At 41.6% G+C, this 15,612-nt stretch overlaps 1 protein-coding gene and 1 long non-coding RNA gene across 6 annotated transcripts in view; one reads left to right on the plus strand and one right to left on the minus strand.

Moving 5' to 3' along the window:
* Positions 1 to 404: 404 nt before the first annotated feature.
* Positions 405 to 4,872, plus strand: LOC121164148. The gene is made up of 2 exons (XR_005885038.1): positions 405 to 820; positions 3,619 to 4,872. It is a non-coding gene; the product is annotated as an uncharacterized LOC121164148 (long non-coding RNA).
* Positions 1,102 to 15,612, minus strand: part of ACSL5 (acyl-CoA synthetase long chain family member 5) — a 40,866-nt gene continuing 26,355 nt past the window's right edge. For 4 of the 5 annotated variants that reach the window (XM_040992112.1, XM_040992114.1, XM_040992115.1 and 1 more), the window contains 15 exons: positions 14,864 to 14,896; positions 14,728 to 14,779; positions 13,910 to 13,983; positions 13,567 to 13,644; positions 11,983 to 12,117; positions 9,650 to 9,784; positions 9,100 to 9,198; positions 7,308 to 7,380; positions 6,993 to 7,081; positions 6,610 to 6,726; positions 3,753 to 3,896; positions 3,029 to 3,130; positions 2,512 to 2,583; positions 2,000 to 2,146; positions 1,102 to 1,379 (listed from right to left, as the gene is read on the minus strand). In XM_040992112.1, the coding sequence (XP_040848046.1) occupies positions 2,006 to 2,146; positions 2,512 to 2,583; positions 3,029 to 3,130; positions 3,753 to 3,896; positions 6,610 to 6,726; positions 6,993 to 7,081; positions 7,308 to 7,380; positions 9,100 to 9,198; positions 9,650 to 9,784; positions 11,983 to 12,117; positions 13,567 to 13,644; positions 13,910 to 13,983; positions 14,728 to 14,779; positions 14,864 to 14,896 (1,344 nt within the window). In that variant the 3' untranslated portion in view covers positions 1,102 to 1,379; positions 2,000 to 2,005. The remainder of the gene's footprint in view (positions 1,380 to 1,999; positions 2,147 to 2,511; positions 2,584 to 3,028; positions 3,131 to 3,752; positions 3,897 to 6,609; positions 6,727 to 6,992; positions 7,082 to 7,307; positions 7,381 to 9,099; positions 9,199 to 9,649; positions 9,785 to 11,982; positions 12,118 to 13,566; positions 13,645 to 13,909; positions 13,984 to 14,727; positions 14,780 to 14,863; positions 14,897 to 15,612) is intronic. The other variant, XM_040992113.1, reaches the window with a different exon arrangement.

A 15,612-nucleotide genomic window follows, 5' to 3' on the forward strand; every position in this document is an offset into this window, starting at 1 on the left:
CGTCCAAGGTATAGTTGTTGAAGCTTTGCAGGCTAGGCTGGTAACAGTTACAGATATAACAAGGGCACTGGCAGTGAAGGAAACAGGACTCTGTCCCGGTTCCCGACAGGAGAGGGAGAAGGCAGACAGACAAATGGAGTCATCGATTAGGAGGGAAGAAAGTAGCCTTTGAGCTGTCTGCCTCTGCAGTCACCCGCATTTTTAAGAAAAGGCAACAGCAGTCCAGCGGCTCCACTTCCCATCCAGCTCCCTGCTTGTGGCCTGGGAGGGCAGTCGAGGATGGCCCAAGGCTTTGGAACCCTGCGCCCATGTGGGAGATCCAGAGCAGGCTCCTGGCTTCGGATTGGCCCAGCACCAGCCGTTGCAGCTGCGTGGGGAGTGAACCATTGGATGGAAGATCTTTCTGTCCTCCTCTGTGCATCTGCCTTTCCAATAAATAAATGTTAAAAAAGAAAAGAAAAGGCAACAACAACAATGCTAACAGGTTGCAAGGTGCTGTTGTGTTTGGGGATCAGGAAGGCATCTGTGAGGGGTCAGCTGGAAGGAGGGAGGCAGGAATGGGAGGGGTCCAGAGATGCTGAGATAAGAGTGAGGGCTCTGCAGTGAATGCCTCATTCCCTTTTGTTTCAGATCCTCAAGAATAGACATTTCTTGAGCTTTTCTGGGCTGAGTCTAGAAAAACAGACCAAGATCACCCTCCTTAACTCCAGGTAGAGGCCGGGAAGGGTACAACAAGGATGAGAAAAGCGGAAAGGATATGGATGATGCCCTGTCGGAGTCATGGTTTGTTGGAATTTGTCCAGTTATTCACAGCTCTGGGGTAAGGCTTGGTCCTCTCAACTTCCTTTACCTTAGTAGTTATCAAATCTGCTTCATTGGAATCATCTGGGATTTTTTTTTAAACAATTCTGATGCCTAGGCAGAACCCTAACCATTTTAATCAGAATCCCTGGACAGTACCCAGGCACAGATATCTTTTTAAACTTCCTACGTAATGCTAGTGTACAGCCTAGTTGGAGGACCATTAGTTTACTTGATTTTTTAAGTAACCGTTTAAGACTGATTCTCTTCTTTGTCCACAAGACAACAAATACCACAATGTAGTATCTGCAATAGTTTATTTTAAAGAGTTTACATTTACAAGTAGAAGCAACCTGTGTTATCTAGGAGTAAAGTACGGTAGGAACTGTAGTCCAGGTGGCAAAGGTCGGTTGGTTCCTTCACAGAAGATAAGCCTGGTGTGTGCACCTCAGGTCTGTCCACAGATCTTTAGTCCCAGCACAGCAGGTTTGTATTCAGTGCTTGCTTCATTTACTGGAAAAGTTCACTGGACAGTAATTTTCAGCTCCTTCCCACACAGCTTCCAGCTCAGCAGCAAACTGTAGGGAATAGATCGGGTCACCAGCTGTTACTGTGGATCACACTGTAAGAACATTGTTTTTGGACAACTTGTCATAGGCCCCATTTTTAATATTTGCAAGTCAGGGGTCTAGCTAGAGAATTTAGGAAATGTTCACGATGGCTAAACTTTTCTCTCTGTATAGAGACTTCAGTGAACACAGAAGGAATTCGCCTCACAGTAATAGATATATGAGTTAAAATTCACTCAAAATAGTGGTTTTGTAAAATAGCTATATGACAAGAATTACACACAGCTTTTTAGGACTTAAGAATCTCTTAATTTGAACATTGGAATACCAAAATAAGTGCTGTTGTGTGGTCGCAAGTTAGGTTACTGTAAAGTAACATGGAAGAAGTCATATTGATAAAAATTATCCTACAGCCTTACTCTTAACAGCATTTAAAATGGGAAGGACATGTTTATTTATTTTACACCTATTTCTGCACAGAAATTCTATTTTGTAATATTGAGAAAATCATGTTTATAATAGATAGGAGAAAGACAAAGTAAATGCAGGAATCATTTTTAATAGCTATTCTCACAAGACAGCACGAGTGGATGGGCAGGCCACATCAAGCCCCTTCCACCTGCGTGTACCTTAACCTACTCCTGGATATTCTCATACAGACTGTCGATTTGCTTCCGAAAGTATTTGGAAAGCTCTCCACGCTTGGCTTTTAATGTTGGTGTCAAGAGCCCATTTTCAATGGAAAATGGCTCTGGATGAACGAAGATTTTTTTGACCTGGAAAATAAAAGGAACACACACTCACAGTTGTTGATCAGTAATGTGGACGTTCCACACAGCCCTCTGAGTGCCATGTGAAGAACTCCAGTTCCTTAAAAGTGAAGTTGCCATGGTAGGAGAGTAAAGAGAACAGAAACATCCCATTCCCATGCATTTATAATTTGGGAAATAAATGAGTAGGGAGAAGAGAATATAGAAAATGAAGAGTAAAAAATTAAATGTGCAAGTAATTATAGAAAGTACCACTTGGAGTGAAAAAAAATAAAATCTAAAATCCTCTTCTTGGATATTGTGTATGTAAACCCATTATAAATGGAACTTTAAATAAAAAATGTCATAGTACCAAGACCATTACCACATACCTGTTCAAAGGATTTAAGACCATTTTCTCTCCCAATTTTCTGCAAGTCTTCTAAAATGGCTTCTATTATAGCCTAAGAAATAAAATGTTGTATAAAACATGGTTGGTTTAAACAGAGTCTAAATGACAGGATAAGCATGAACCAACACAAAATGAACGTAAAAGCAGGATATAAAAATATACTCTCATTACATGCCTAATATTTATGAAAGACAAAATGGGAGGAATGGGCATAGCTAAATGTAAGTTGATATTCTGTGGATGGCAGTTTATAATTCTCTTACTTTCTCATTTTCTCCCCATAATGAACATGTTATAGAATAGTTTTGCTCTGTTTTTGAAACTCCCCATTCTATACATTCTAATTAAATGCTTCAGCCTGTTTTGGTTCCAGCCACTTGTTTCAGGTGCAGAACACATTCCTCCAACGTAGTAGTTCTGAGAATTCAGCAAGCCCCATCTGATAGGACATCCCATTCCCCATTATAGTACATGAAACTTTTCTAAGCCAGACTTACTTGGTTTTGGCACAATTCTTCAAGGGAGCCCTTAACTCCAAGCTTGGCTGCAAATGAGGGCAGTGTGTCTGGGTCAGGAACCACCACTCCTACTAAGGATGACTAAAGAAAGGAACAAAGATGCAAGGGCACATGAGAACTAGCCCAGGGATGTCCCCCTGTGGCTAAAGATGTCAGGATTCTAGCACTGCTAGTTCCCCCAAGTCTGAAATTCAGTACTAGTGACACACTTTTTCCTCACCATGTATCACATATGCCATCTTCCCTACCCAACATCTTATTACACAGATGTTCCATCCCACTGTGTTCAAAAAGGTGATGTTCTGCATCAGCCATTAAGCACTTCTGCCTTGTTCATTTTTGACAACACAGCCACTCCTCCCTTCCCAATCCCTGTGCTGCCAAAAGCTAAGTTTAAGTACTTTATACATAAAACAATGCGTTGTGCCAGAGGAGTTTGTGCTGGAATGGAAACTAAGTGCAGTGTGGAGTTTTTGTTTTAACTGGTGTAACTATTTTAACTATTCTGTTGACTTGTTTAAAGTCTCCTAGAGTTTTCAAATAGTCTTTTTTTTATTGTCTTATTTGAGGTTTGGAATGTGGCTCCATTTCTTGAATTGTCCAAGCTTGGATTATCTCACCTTGAACCCACCTATACAAATTTCCTGTAGCCATAGGAGCCAGCATGAAGTTGAAGACGGTTTTTGTTAAAATGGTATGTTACCTGTAAGCTGTCCCCATGTACAAAAATTTGTGACACCACTCTACTCCTGATATAGATGTTTTCAATCTTCTCTGGAGCAATGTATTCTCCTTGGGCCAACTTGAAAATGTTCTTTTTACGGTCAATGATCTTCAGCGTTCCATTCTGTATAAATCACATAAAGTCATCAGTATTTTTGAGCCCTAGGGATGGTGTTAGCAGGGAGAATACTAAGACAGTCTCTTCCTTCTTTAGAGCTGATTGCTCCAAAGATTTTTAAGTCATCTTTCTCTTTTGGGGATAAGGGAAGTGACTTCCAGCAAGAACTTATCTGTACTGCCTGTCCAGATGGAAAGCCAAGATGCAACCACTAACAGAGTCCTTGGGGTCTGCAAGGGTGTGCATATGAAGAAATGTCTCATCTAATGAATAAATGTTGCACTTCTCAATTTCTAATAACTTAATTTGCAATTACCAGCTGAGCATCCCTCATCAGAAAATGTGAGATCCAAAATGCAGAATGTTTCAGATTTTTTGGATTAAAGACACCCAGCTGGCATATCTATGTGAATATTCCAAAAATCTGTGAAATCTGAAGCTTACTTAGTCCCAAGCATTTCTGATAAAGGGATACTCAACGTTTACTCTTATCTGCTAAAACACTCAGGATTCAGGAAGGAGTCATCTCTATTACTAAAACTTTAGGATTAAATAACACTCTACCTCCTTCACTTGCTCGTTATGTTCCCCTCCTGTTAGAACCTGGAGCAAACTAAAACAGCTCAGCTGTATTAATCAGGCAAGTCAGTAATTGGGCTTGTTAGGACAGAAGCAGGGCTGGTGAGAGCAGTCTGACCAGCCATCCAGGTCACTTGCAGCTTCCCGGTTCTGGGCTAATTGGTCTGAGAAGCTTAAGTTCTTAGGGATTTAAATTCTGGAATTGGGGCGGGTAGCAAATCAAGTCCACATGATTACAGCCTAAATGGAGCAAGAAACTGGACCAACCATGAACTCATCAACAAGGCTACCTGATGATTAGGCACCTATGCAGCCTTCCTTATCTGAATGTCATTAGTAACCCAGTGAGGGGATATGGCTATTACCTACATCCTAGGCTTATTAGAACAACACACTGATTAAGCAAAAATATGTATTATCAAGATACAACTAAACCCAAATTTATAAAATGCATGCAATCATTTCCGTTCCCCACAATGAGATTTTGGTCAAAAACTAAAGTTACCGTGGCATTTCCATAAAATTGTTTCACCAGTGGACTTCCTGGGCATTTTAGTTTGAGTAATGACACTTTGCAATGCTTTCATAATGATGAAATTGTCTGATTATACATTTCTCAGAAGGCATCCTGATTGTTAAGGTACACACAGTATATGTCATGAGGTTCAGTGTTCTTGAAAACCTCATGGTTAACAATTCTTTGAATCTACTTTGAATCTTGAACACTGAGAAAGGATTTTCAGGATCAAGTTCTATCCCAATTTCCCCAGCACATAGTAGACAAAACTTTCAAGAAACACCCTCTGAAACTTCTTTAGGGACTCTAAAGCTCCAATGTGACCGCACCACCATGTCTCTTGGGAAAACAAATGGGATCCACAGCAACTGCTTGTCACCGCTAACCATCAGCAACAGCTGCTATCTTCCACAGAGGGATGTGAAAGTCACTGAGGAGCAAACATTAGCTTCTGCTTGACTTAGAAATCCTGCCTCTTTCTGGAAATACCTCTCTGAGTTAACTGGAAAGAAGCATTTTCCTTTGAAACTCTTAAAAGACACATGTTTTGGACTCATGAAGTTATGAAGTCACAGTTCCTGCCTCTATAAAAGAAAAGGAATGGAACGCTATACCTTCTCTGCCCCTTGCTGGAGACATCACCTTGGCTATGAGTCAGTCTGTTCCACTCTAAGGGAGTGACACCAGCTCTGAGGCCCAGGACTGTCATTCTGACCTGTTAAAGAATCCTGTCTTCAATTTGGAACACTACCAGTGCCACTGATTTTGTACTTGTATTTGATAAAGAATGAGAATATTTCAGCTGATCTTTGTCTAGGTTTTACCGATTGCAGCCACAGTGCTGAAAGTATCCTCTGACCCAGAGAAAGATGTGTTTAGCTTTGGCAGTTCCTAAACACACATTAATTTACTTTGTCAGAACTTTCCAAGGGTATTTCAACGGCCTTATTGAAAAAAATCTAAGAGATGTTTATGTTTGTGCAAAAACATTTGGAATCACTGCATACTTTTTTTTTTTTAACTTTATTTGAAAGGCAGATATAGGGAGAGGCAGAGGGAGACAGAGAAAGTGATAAAGCTTTAAGCTGTTGGTTCATTTCCTAAATGGCTGTAATGGGTGGGTTGGGCTAGACTGAAGCCCAAGCCCAGAGTTCCATCCAGGTTTCCCATAAGAGTAGCAGTGACCCAAGTATAGTCAAGTACTTCCCAAGGTACATCAGCAGGGAGTTGTATCTGAAGCAGAGCAGCCAGAACTTAAACCACATCCCCAACATGGAATGCCAGCATTGCAAATGCTGGCTTAACTCACTGAGTCACAGTGCCACTTACATAGCCTTTTCTTAATATGTGATTTTTCATTAATGATTTGAAGTGAAGTGTAAACAGTTGCTTCATGAAGAGCTGTGACTACAACACAGATCTCCCAACTCCAACGTGAGGTTCTCTTGATTGTTATGTTCTCTATCTGAGGAGGAGGTCATAGCCAGATAGGACACAGATCTGCTGCTCTCCAGCTGTCTAGGTTACTTTACCTACATGCTTCTCTGCCCCTTGTGCTGTAAGCTCATTGTTTTCCCCCAATCCCACAGCATAGATTCCCAGGAGTTATGACAAAATACTCACAGGGAGCCAGCGCCCAATGTCTCCAGTGTGAAGCCAGCCATCACTGTCTAGCACTTCCTTTGTTTTCTCAGGGTCCTTTAGGTATCCTTGGAACACATTGTTACCCTTGATGCAGATCTGCACACCAGACAGTACAAGTTAGTGATGATAACAACATCTGCTACTCTGTGTATGCATTTGATACAATGCCAGCTCCTGGCTTCAGTCATTTGATGGCTTCTACCACAGTGTGAGCAGTGGTGAGGGTGAGGGACAGGAAAACCTCAAGAGATGGGTGAACCCTTGCTAAATATCTCAAAGGAGGGAAACCCAAGGATGCTCACAATATGTTCATCTGAATATCCCACCGTGACTATCCAACTACCAAGGCATGACTGACTTACCTCTCCTTCATTGTTAGCTGAGAAATAGTTCATATCAGCCACATCTTCTAACTTGACATAGTTGCAAGTGACTGGGGCTCCTACATGGCCTAGAATACACCACACCAAGTCAGTGGGAAAACACATAAAACAGTGATCATTCCAGGTATATTTCTGGGATATTTATGAATCAATGCTAGAAGAATAAGACTGAAAATAAGCTGGGCATTTGGCCCCATCAGTGCAAAGCAATGAGGTTATCTAAACTCAGAATTCCTGGTTCAGATAGGGTCCTCCCAACCACTGCACCCCTTGTCCAACAGATGGGAGACCTACCTGATGTCCAGTCCATACTAGTTGTGACTGTACAGCCAGCTGTGCATTCTGTTTGCCCATAAGCTTCATACACCTGCAAATCCAAAGAGTTTTGAGATGTACTTAAAGTGTGAGCTGGCTGTGCCCTAGGGCCGAGATGCAAGGAAAGCAAGGTTACTAAAGTTTGGATGCCACTCAGAGTTTTAAAACCTTGAATTTATGCTGAATTTGCTGAGTCTTTACAAGTGGGAGTTCACTCGAATACAACAGACCACAGTATAGAAATTCACATTTAAAATGTGCCATTTCAAGGAACTGAGAAACTAGATTATGTGTTATGCAATGTGCAAGCCAGTGGTGATCAGACTTGAAGATAGGCAGTGGAACACCACTCAAGAATGGAGCAGCATTTTCAAAGGAAAGTAACTCCACTTCAGGGGATAGCAAGTCCCCTCAACTCCACTGCTCCTTGTCCCCCAAGAAAAGTACTTAAAATTTTTCAGCTTTGTAAACCATCAAGTCTGTGTTTCAAGAAATTGCTGAAGTCACACAAACCAACCATAGTCCATGTATAAAGGAATGACATGGCTATGTTTCAACACAATTTTATTTATAAAAATAAGGTGGTGGGCCAGATTTGGATTGTGCTGCAGTTTGCCACCTCCCAGTACAGAAAACAGTCTTGACTGGAGAGATGCTGGTTTCAGGAAACAAAGTTCATAAGCTATGGCATTTGTGGTGTGGCCTGTGATAGGCAGAGTAGGTAGAAATAGAGGAAGGCTTACGGAAGATGTTTCTAAAAGGATTCTGGGAGTGGGACTTTCTGCTGGTTTTAGGAGCTCAGGGAAAGGGTAATATTAAGAATCGCTGGGCCCAGCACATTAGCCTAGCAGCTAAAGTCCTCTCCTTGTACGTGCCAGGATCCCATATGACTGCCGTTTCTATTCCCAGCATCCCTGCTTCCCATCCAGCTCCCTGCTTGTGGCCTGGGAAAGCAGTTGAGCATGGTGCAAAGCCTTGGGACCCTGTACCCGTATGGGAGACCTGGAGGAGGTCCCTGGTTCCTGGCTTCAGATCGGCACAGCACCAGCCATTGCGTTCACTTGGGGAGTGAATCATTGGACGGAAGATCTTCCTCTCTGTCTCTCCTCTTCTATGTATATCTGACTTTGTAATAAAAATAAATAAATCTTTAAAAAAAATTAAAATCTTAAAAAAAAAAAAGATTGGCTAAGAGGATGCTAACTGGAAAGACTGCAGGTCTCTGGCATCCATTCAGAATCCTATTTGATTGCAGTTCTATGAATAGGAGCTATTTGCTGCGAGGATAAGCCTATGCCTGCCTCCTTGTTTTTGCTCATGCTGTGAATGACTCACTGAATAAATGGAAGATTCCATTTGGAACAAAAATGAGACAACATCCATCCGGGTCTAAGCCCTGCACAAATTCCAGATGGGGCTCAATCATGAAACAAATAAGAAATGAAGCCTCAAAGATCATCAGAAAGTAGAGAAGAAAACATTCTTCTGGAATCCTGGCAGTAAGGAGGTCGGATGTGAGCTACTGAAAACCACAAACAGGAAAGATTAATCAGTCTGACATAAACACTTCAAACCTTTCTATAGCAAGATGTAAGGCAGAAGAAAACGAGAACAGAAAATATATAACATGTGGCCAAGATTACTACTCTACGAAAAACACATAAAAAAACAATTTTGAGATTTTGGGGTGATTTATTCTTTGTTACTTTTCAGTAGTGTCTTCATTTTTATTTAAATAGTGAGCATTATCTGTGCAAAAGTGAGATCTCACCGGACACCCCATTGCTGCCCGGAGGAACGTCAGGACCGGAGTGGAGATGGGGGCAGCTCCCGTGATCATGAAGCGAACCTTCCCGCCCAGGCTGTCCTGCTCAGAAGAAACAAACACAAGAGCTGCTAGAAGCTATTGTCTTGACTCCCGTGTCCTGCATTGTAAGATTAGACATCACAGTCTACCTGGTAAAGTTACGAGAATTAAACTAATTACACACTTTTGGAGTAGGGGCTGGCATTCTGACTGCCATCAGCATCCATCTCAGAGACGACAGCTTGCACTGTTTTTAATTTCTTCATGTAACTGCTATTTGGGGCCATATTCAATTGCTTATTTCAGTAAGCCATTTAACAGAGTAAGAAAGTGCTGGAACTGAAATAAAATTTGTGTTATGCTTTTTACCAGTTCCTTTTAATGGCAACGTTATACAAAAATATCTCAAAGGACAAGTGACACAGATAGTCCATGAGGACCTTCAGCAAAAGCGGAACTTACATCTGAGAGGAAAAGCAAAGTAGGCAAAGGAGCAGGTGGTCAGAATATCTACCTGAATCTTTCTGAAGATGAGTTTGTCCCACAGACTGTCCCGCCTGACAATTCCCTTTTTTACTTCATTGAATTTACTGGTAATGGCCAGGTTTAACAAGAATTTCTTCAGGGGTGTGTCTGCTTCATTCTGTACCTGCAGGTTGACAGTGCCTCTGAATTAGAAATCTTCTGAGAATACTCACCAAGACCATTGATCCATAAGTAAGAGGTGGTACATTCTAGCTTTCCAGCTTCATAAAGAATGGCCCACAGTCATGAACTGGGATGCTAAGTGTTGAATCTGGAAGATGATGGCCTCACCCAGAAGAGATTGAATTTCCTACACATGCAGCTGTAGCAGTCTCTGATTTCTAGTCCTTGACAAACAGCTTTGATACTAAGATTAGTAAAGCGTGGTCAAGAATTCTCTACAAAGTCTTGTGAGGGTACTGGGTTAACACAGACTATTCAACAGGTAGCACCTTAGAGTCCTTATTTTAAAAAGAATTTATTTATATACATATGTAAAGTTACAGGCCTGGCACAATGACTCAATTGGCTAATTCTCCCCCTTCAAGTGCCAGGATCCCATATGGGCACAGGTTCATGTTCTGGATGCTCCCTGATTAATGGATTAATAATCCCTGGATTACTAATCCAGCTCCCTGATTATGGCCTGCGAAAGCAGCAGAGAATGGCCCTGCACCTACAAGGGCGACCGGGCACAGTTCTATGCTCCAGTCTGGCTTCAGCCTGGCCCAGTCCTAGCTATTATGACCATCCGGGGAATGAACCAGTAAATGAAAGATTTCTGTTTGTTGGCTCTTTCTCTGTCACTGTACCCTGTCAAATTAGCAAATAAAATCTTTCTTAAAAATAAAAAAAAAAATCAAAGGTTTTTTTCAGTTTGAAATTTGAAGACTGCCTCCCCTTACCTATCATGTTATCATCTTGCCAGCATCTCACCATCTCTACCTTTCCCTTAACAAGTCACTGACAAGGAGAATTGGAAACTCATGCTAACAAAGTCCTTCATTAAAACAAAAAAACCTAAACAATGTAATATAATTTATTATCTGAGTATGAGGTACTGTCTCTCAAAAATGAGAAAAAGCCCAATAACATGAACAAAAATCATAACAATCAAATCTAATAATTGTAGCATATAATAAGAGTGGTTTGAATGATTAACAATCCTATTAGGATTAGGACTTCCAATGTTTAGAGAGCATTTCTGTTCTAGAACATTGACTGTCTTGTCCCAGAGGCTCCAGCTTAGCCTCTGATGAGTCCCAAGAATTAAACAGAATGTTAGAATTTGGGCAGCGGGCAGAGGGCAAGGTGCAAAGCATGTGAAGGATGGCCATGTTAATTGATTCCTTTTTGCTCCAAGCTTCTAACTCTGCTTTTCAAATAGAGATAAATACTTTTTAAAAAATGCCCAGCACTAAGGACTACTTAGCGTTATTAACCAACTTAAGATATGGATGAGAAACATACATGATGAGCTTAGACCATCTTGTGCCAGAAAAACAAAGAACATATCTAAGGTTACTAATTATATTTACAGAACACATAAGCAGATTTATTGGTGCTCCCAACTTCCAAGAAAGGACATTTGAACATCACAAATAACTAAAATGAATTAAATACACAAATAGGAAAACTGTGAGTTCATAAAAAAAATGAGAAAAATTTGCTGGCTATTTGTGAAGACCATTGGAGTGCCCATTCATTATTCTGGACATTGATAAATAAGAGGGAGGAATCAAATAATTATAACATCTCTGTGAATCTGACACAACAATTGCAAGAGGAATAAATATTTTTTTAAAAAATCACCATTTTGGAATTCCTAATGAGCACAGATTTGTGACCAAGGGCAGCAAAAGCTGCCTTTACTATTCAATTCTGGTCCCTGCCCCTCTGAGTTGATTATTTAATCTTCAAGGCTAAGTTTCCTCATAAACTAGAGACAGTAAGTGTGTCTATATTACACTCAGAGTATGCATTGGAAATATTTACCAGGAGCTTGGCATCTCAACAAAAGCTCAGCGATTAGAACCTGCCAGGAAATCAGTCACAGCTGTCCAGTAAAACAGCTGACAAGTCAGGGACTCCCCAAGGCTCCAAGGTGAGCTCTTCCTCCTCCCCAGGAATCTTATCCAGAGGAGAGGGAGTTTTCCTTATGGTTTCCCACGCTGTATAAATGCAGCTTTAAATGGAATCTTGCAGTAGCAGTAGACAGCAATGGAGCCGATTCCTTCACAGTAGAGACCCTCTGAGGACCAGCCCAAGGCTCAGAGAGTCCCATCCGATTCAGGACAGCACCAGCGGAAGTGAGGTTAATACCTTATCATAGATCCTGTTAAGGAGTCGAGGCACTGTGGGAAACACCGTGGGCTTAAGCGCCTTCATGTCATCAGGCAGCAGCCGGATGTCTCCTTGGAAGAACCCAACTCTGGCTCCACAGGAATATATGACAGCCTAGAAGCAAAAGCAAAGAGGAGGGCTCAGAGGCAGAGACCACTTCCTGGGCTACCCACCTTGCCCAGAAATGAGGAGATGGGGTGACTCTCTCCCAAAGTCAGAACTCAGAGCCTCCATGGAGAGAGACTGCAAACACATATCTGTCGAGGTGACAGAACAGGTATGACAGGTTGTGTTCATCACCCTAATTCTACCTAGCACATCTCTCTCTGACAATCTAAGATATGCTCCTGTGTAAGACACCATGATGGAACACTAAGAAAAACAATCCATTAAACTCAGGCCTTCCCAATTTCATAAATGCTCACTTTTTAAGTTTTGTTAGAATGAATTTTTCCGGGGCTGGCATTGTGGTACAGTGTGTTAAGCCACCTCATCCAGTGATAGCATCCTATATGGGCACTAGTTTGAGTTTCCATCGCTCCACTTTCCATCCAGCTTCCTGCTAATGTGCCAAGGAAGACCGTGAAATATGGCCTGAGTAGTTGGGCTCCTGCAATGCACACGTGAGAACCAGATGGAGATCAGGGCTTTTGACTTCGGCCTGGCCCAGTCATGGCCATTGCAGTCATGAAGCAGCAGATGGAAGATTCTTTCTCTTATTCTCATTCATTCTATTTCTAATTCTACTTCTCCAAATTAAACAATCTTTAAAAACAAAAAATAAATCGACAAGCTGATTCTAAAATCCATGAGAGATTATAACGGACCAACGCTGTATTATTAAAAATCAGTTTTATTAATTAGACATCAATGCTTGAATTGGAGGCACTGATATCTAAATCAGTAAATACGGAATCTTTCATTTTGATATTTCATGTACCAACCTACCAGAAGCTGGTTGAAGAAGTCTTTGGGAGAATTGGAGAGAAGACTTTTTAATGATACCATTTGTGTTTCTGAAAGGTCAGTCCTGTATTCTGTTTTCACATTAGCTTCAGAGTAGCTGAAAAAGCCTGGAGCTGGCTCCCAGCTGGACAGCACTCCTCAAGCAGAAGCACCAAGTGACAGCACCACGTCGCCCATTTCAGGAGTGATGTGAAAATGCCTGTTGTGATACTTCGTGCCTGGAGTGGCTCCAATGTTCCATCCCCGCTCATTTACGGGGAAATTATTTTTATATAACCCTACATTCCCTTTCAAAATGCTAACCAAAAGAAATTGTAAGAGAAGACACAGCATCTCGTGAGTCAGTTTGGACTCAGGTGTAGACTCTAACCTCTTGGCTGTGATTCCATGGAGCTCCCCCACCTTTATGAGGCAGGACCAAGTATTAGCTCCTTGGACACAGGCAGGCTCAGCAGAGGAAGGGGTCATAGCAGCCAGGGGTAATGCCAGAATTAGGACTCCGAGAAGCCAATTCCCTGAGTTATAAAGGCTGACTTTGGAATAAACATGGGGACAGCAGCCCATCTCCCCATGGCTGCAGGAACATTGGATACTCACCTGTACAATCCTCTCAAACATATGAGCCAAGGGGAGATAGGATATAGTCACGTCGTTGGGGTTGGGGTGAAAAGTATGCTACAGACGAGGGAACAAAAAGAAGACAACATTGGAACAATGCAAATTTTCTCTTCCATTGAAGATTTAAATACCCCTTCCAAGGATTGCCCCAGAACCTCTCATATGCTTCTAACTGCATAGGTGAACTTATAGCAAAACAAACAAGATCACACTCAAGCCTTCAATCTTGTTTCCCTTTTGAGACTCCTCTAACTTCAAGATTAAAAACTTTATAAGAGATTCAAATTTTAATGGGGACCTCTTTTTCAAGTTGACCACTGACCTCAATACATTTGAGAAAGGCAGCAGCATTGGAAACGACATTTTGATGGGTTATCATAGCTCCTTTAGGGTCGCCTGTAAGAAATAAGAGATGGAAAGTAAGATCTGTTAGTAGCTGGAAAGCAGCCTTAGAAGAACTTAGATTGACTTAGTTCTTTTCTGGAGAGCTAAGACCATTTCCTGTCACTGTGTCTTTCTTGCAGAGGGCACATGCCCTGTGACTAATGGCATGGCAGCTTCTGTTACTCAATGGGTCATAAACATCCTTCTGCCACACAGGGATTAGCCATGACTCAGAGATAGTCGAAAGCAAAAATCCCCTTTGTACTATGTTCCTTTGTGAATTCAGATATAGCAACATTGCCTAATGATATTATTACGTCTTATAAACTGGGCATACTGGATGACTGTAACTGTAGATAATTATGGACCATATTAGAGATGAGTAACTGTTCTAGTAAATGGCTAGATGTAGGTTGGGGTACAGTTATCTGTAGTGAAGCATCACTGAGCTATCAAGATAACCTTTCTAGTGGTATCATTTTGAAAAAGTGGTGGATTGGCTGAATGGAGGGTTGACTTTCTAATGTAACCTTTAAGATTCTTAAAAAATCTATAGCATGTTAACACATCCCAGTATATCCAATAAAGTTTTTGAGCATTTCCTTATGCTTAAATTTTTCTATTTGTAAATCCACATTTGAAAGTCTTAGGGCAGGACTCATTTTGGGGTGTGTTCACCAGACCGTCAGTGGTCAAGTACTCAAGCCAGGTTTCTGGCTGACCAGACCTCTTGGGGACAACCTCCTGGGCACTGACCTGTAGTTCCACTGGTGAAACAGATGATGCTCAGGTCTTCTGGCTTAGGGGGCTGCAGGGGGAGCACAAAGGCTTAGTCTCTCATGAACTTTGGCAGTTGATTCTGACAAGATTCAAATGCTGGCAGAAGACTTACCACAGGTTTTCTGAAGTTCTCTCTGCCTAGATTCTACATAAACAGAAAAACCAAGAAGGAAAGAGATTAATTGAGATGGACAGACTGATGACAGGAGCAACCCTCCCTTCTCTTTTTCACAATACCTCCATTGGAATATGATCCAGTTCCAACCTGGATCAGACCCAAAAGTCAGTATTCAGGCACGATTTGAGCCCCCAGAGAAGAGCAGAGGGTTTCTTTAGAAAACCATCCTACTGAGGGCAGATTTCAAATGTGCACAATTTCCACCATCTTCTAAAGCTTCCACCATCCAGGACCAAAACCAAGTAATCTTAGAATAGTATAAAAGGCTAACATTTCAGAGCCAGCCACATGCCGATCACTGCCATGACCAATTTAAGTGCATTAATTCATCTCACTCTTACGGCAACTCCGAGGTAGGAATTATTTTTATTCTCATTTTTTCAGATAGGGAAAGGGAGACATGCAGTAACTGTTCCAGATTACCCCACATATGTGGAGCTGGACTGTGAACCAAAGCAGCCTGGCTTCGGGAGCCATATCCTCTGTACTTACACATTCCTTACTTAGAAACCTATGTAGCAGGTCAAAGAACTTTGTCTTTCCCTGACACTGGGTTTCTGAGTTATCATGGAGGAATTATTCTGAAAGCCTTGTGGTTTGAGTCTAATCCATCTTTGTGTGCCAACCCTAAAAGAACAACAATCTCGTGTTCTGTAAAGGTTCTGGATGCTACCCATGGTGAT

The sequence above is a fragment of the Ochotona curzoniae genome, unplaced genomic scaffold (assembly GCF_017591425.1).
Source record: "Ochotona curzoniae isolate NIBS_2020 unplaced genomic scaffold, NIBS_Ocur_1.0 contig_66, whole genome shotgun sequence".
NCBI lineage: Eukaryota > Metazoa > Chordata > Mammalia > Lagomorpha > Ochotonidae > Ochotona > Ochotona curzoniae.